Source organism: Balearica regulorum, chromosome 31 (genome assembly GCF_011004875.1).
Source record: "Balearica regulorum gibbericeps isolate bBalReg1 chromosome 31, bBalReg1.pri, whole genome shotgun sequence".
In the NCBI taxonomy this organism is placed as follows: Eukaryota; Metazoa; Chordata; class Aves; order Gruiformes; family Gruidae; genus Balearica; species Balearica regulorum.
In genome coordinates, this window is record NC_046214.1 from 802,786 (window position 1) to 805,603 (window position 2,818).

General features: G+C 51.0%; 1 protein-coding gene across 1 annotated transcript; it reads left to right on the forward strand.

Moving 5' to 3' along the window:
• Positions 1 to 487: 487 nt before the first annotated feature.
• On the forward strand, positions 488 to 1,423 carry LOC104631843 (olfactory receptor 14A16-like). The gene has a single exon (XM_010312438.2). It carries the CDS (start codon positions 488 to 490, stop codon positions 1,421 to 1,423), a length of 936 nt encoding a protein of 311 aa, XP_010310740.2.
• Positions 1,424 to 2,818: the final 1,395 nt, after the last annotated feature.

Consider the following 2,818-nt stretch of genomic DNA (forward strand, 5'->3'; position numbering starts at 1 on the left):
AGGGGCGGGCCCATATTGGAGCTGGCTGGCATCGGCTCTGTCAGACACAGGGGAAGCTTCTAGCAGCTCCTCACAGGAGCCACCCCTATAGCCCCCACCCGCTACCAAAACCTTGCCACGCAAACCCAACACAGGGTGCAGTTGATGACAAGCTCTTCAATGTTTAAAGGGATTTTGTCTGAGAAATTCTGATGATCAGATCTGGCCCCCAGATCCCCACTGCTCCCAGGCAGACCCTGAACTAGAGCATGACCAACACCTCGGGAGCCCATGGGCAGAGGCCCTGCTCCCCACAGCACACTCAGCTAGCACAAACCAGAGCTCCATCCAGGGAGCTGCATGAAGGTCCTGCCAAGCAGGAAAATGGGTGGGTGTGTGGTGGGAGAAGAGTCTGAGAGAAATGTTCTCGGTTTTTCTCAGACAAGTCTGTCCTCACTTGTCACTGTTTTTTCGTCTTTGCACAGGCCGCTGAGTCCATAGGGAGAAAATGTCCAACAGCAGCTCCATCACTGAGTTCCTCCTCCTGGCATTTGCAGACACACGGGAGCTGCAGCTCTTGCACTTCTGGCTCTTCCTGGGCATCTACCTGGCTGCCCTCCTGGGCAATGGCCTCATCATCACTGCCATCGCCTGCGACCACCACCTCCACAGCCCCATGTACTTCTTCCTCCTCAACCTCTCCCTCCTCGACCTGGGATCCATCTCCACCACTGTCCCTAAAGCCGTGGCCAACTCACTCTGGGGCACCAGGGCCATCTCCTATGGGGGATGTGCTGCACAAGTCTTTCTGCTTGTCTTTTTGATTGGAGCAGAATATTCCCTTCTCACCGTCATGGCTTATGACCGCTATGCTGCCATCTGCCAACCCCTGCACTATGGGACCCTGCTGGGCAGCAGAGCTTGTGTCCACATGGCAGCAGCTGCCTGGGGCAGTGGGTTTCTCAATGCTGTGCTGCACACTGCTAACACATTTTCACTTCCACTCTGCCATGGCAATGGTATGGACCAGTTCTTCTGTGAAATTCCCCCGCTCCTCAAGCTCTCCTGCTCAGATGCCGACCTCAGGGAAATTGGGCTAATTGTGGTTACTGCATTTTTTATCTTCGCTTGTTTTATTTTCATCATGCTGTCCTATGTGGAGATCTTCAGGGCTGTGCTGAGGATCCCCTCTGAGCAGGGACGGCACAAAGCTTTTTCCACGTGCCTCCCTCACCTGGCTGTCATCTCCTTGTTTATCAGCACTTTAATGCTGGCCTACCTGAAGCCTCCCTCCATCTCCTCCCCAGCTCTGGATCTGGTGGTTACTGTTCTGTATTCAGTCATGTCTCCAGCAATGAACCCCCTTATCTACAGCATGAGGAACAAGGAGCTCAAAGGCGCATTGAAGCAACTAATCCTACTGGTGGTATTTCAGAAGCAGTGAAATGCACACGTGATCTCCAATCGACCCCAGACAGGTGGTATGCTTTGGGTGTTCTGTCATTGATAATCTTGGTCATACACGAAAGACTGCAGTCATCCCACTTCTCCAGGGACACAAACGCTGTCTGTCTGACCCAGAGGTCCTCTCTAAATGTTTCTGTCACCACGTTACGGCTGGGCTCCTGTGAGTCATCTCTCTAATGAAACAGGAGTTTGTCAGTTCACAGCCTGAGGCTTGGCATTTACTTCCAAAGCTGGACTCAAGAATATCTTTGAGGAACTGCAACCCAAAAGGCTGCAGGGAGTATCTGCTCAGCTTTTACCAACAGTGGGTCCATTGCTGATGCATCTAGAACCAGCTGTGCAGAGCATGGGTTAGCCCCTTGCTTCTTCTCACAGAGATGACCCCTGCAGCACTGCCGCTACCTACACCCAATAAATGAAGTTATTCTTCCCCTGTGTAGACATCACCCCCTTCACTTTGTTTACCTTCAGGAGGTTTCTGCTGGCCAAACCCTCAAGTCTTTCACCTCCCTTGGACTGAAGATTCACTTTTCCATCTGTTAAAAGCAAGTGAGCGATGGCTCATCCTCCCTTGGGGTGGCTCTAACAGGGTAACAACATCAGGAATTGAAGGGCACTACAGACAATAAATGGTGTATACATTGAAAGGAATTGCTGCCCAAGGTAGAAAGTACCACAGCAACAGCTTAGAAACATTGGAAGAGGATACAAAATATTAAGAGTATGGCGCATGGGGAAAGGGATAGCAGGGTAGGCTGATCTGAGTGTATAAGGATGTTAAAACAGAAGGATGTGAGAGGGGGAGAAGAGGATAAATGGGAGTGAAAGATATCAAGGCAGTGATCATGGCTGTTTGGGGTGCCTGTGAGGCAGCCCTGCACTTGATGTGAATTACATCTGTGGTAACCTAACCCTGGCAACAGGCACTGTAGCAGAACCAAAAAATCAACCTGCACCGGTATCAGTGACCCCCATACACAAGAAGAAATTCACAAAAAAATCAGTTCATTAAGTTAGGGATGACGATGAACCAGGACCATCACGAGAACAGGAGGAAGAGGCAGAACCAGAGTTAATCACCCGATCCCTGTCCCTGAGGGAGCTGTGAGATATGTGAAAAGACTTCAGCCACCACCCAGGCGAGCCCATCATTACCTGGCTGCTCTGATGCTGGGATAATGGGACCAGTAGCCTGGAATTGGAGGGAAGGAAGGCCAAGCAGCTGGGATCCCTGTCTAGGGAAGGAGGCATCCAGACGGCAATTGGAAAAGGGGCATAAGCCCTCAGCCTCTGGAGGTGACTTCTTTCAAGCATGAGGGAAAGGCATTCCTTCAGTGAAAATGTTTTATGTCAAGTAGACCACCATGGAGAG

Excerpts from the sequence above, each read along its gene's own strand:
- LOC104631843 (XM_010312438.2), top strand. The coding sequence starts at position 488 with ATGTCCAACAGCAGCTCCATCACTGAGTTCCTCCTCCTGGCATTTGCA.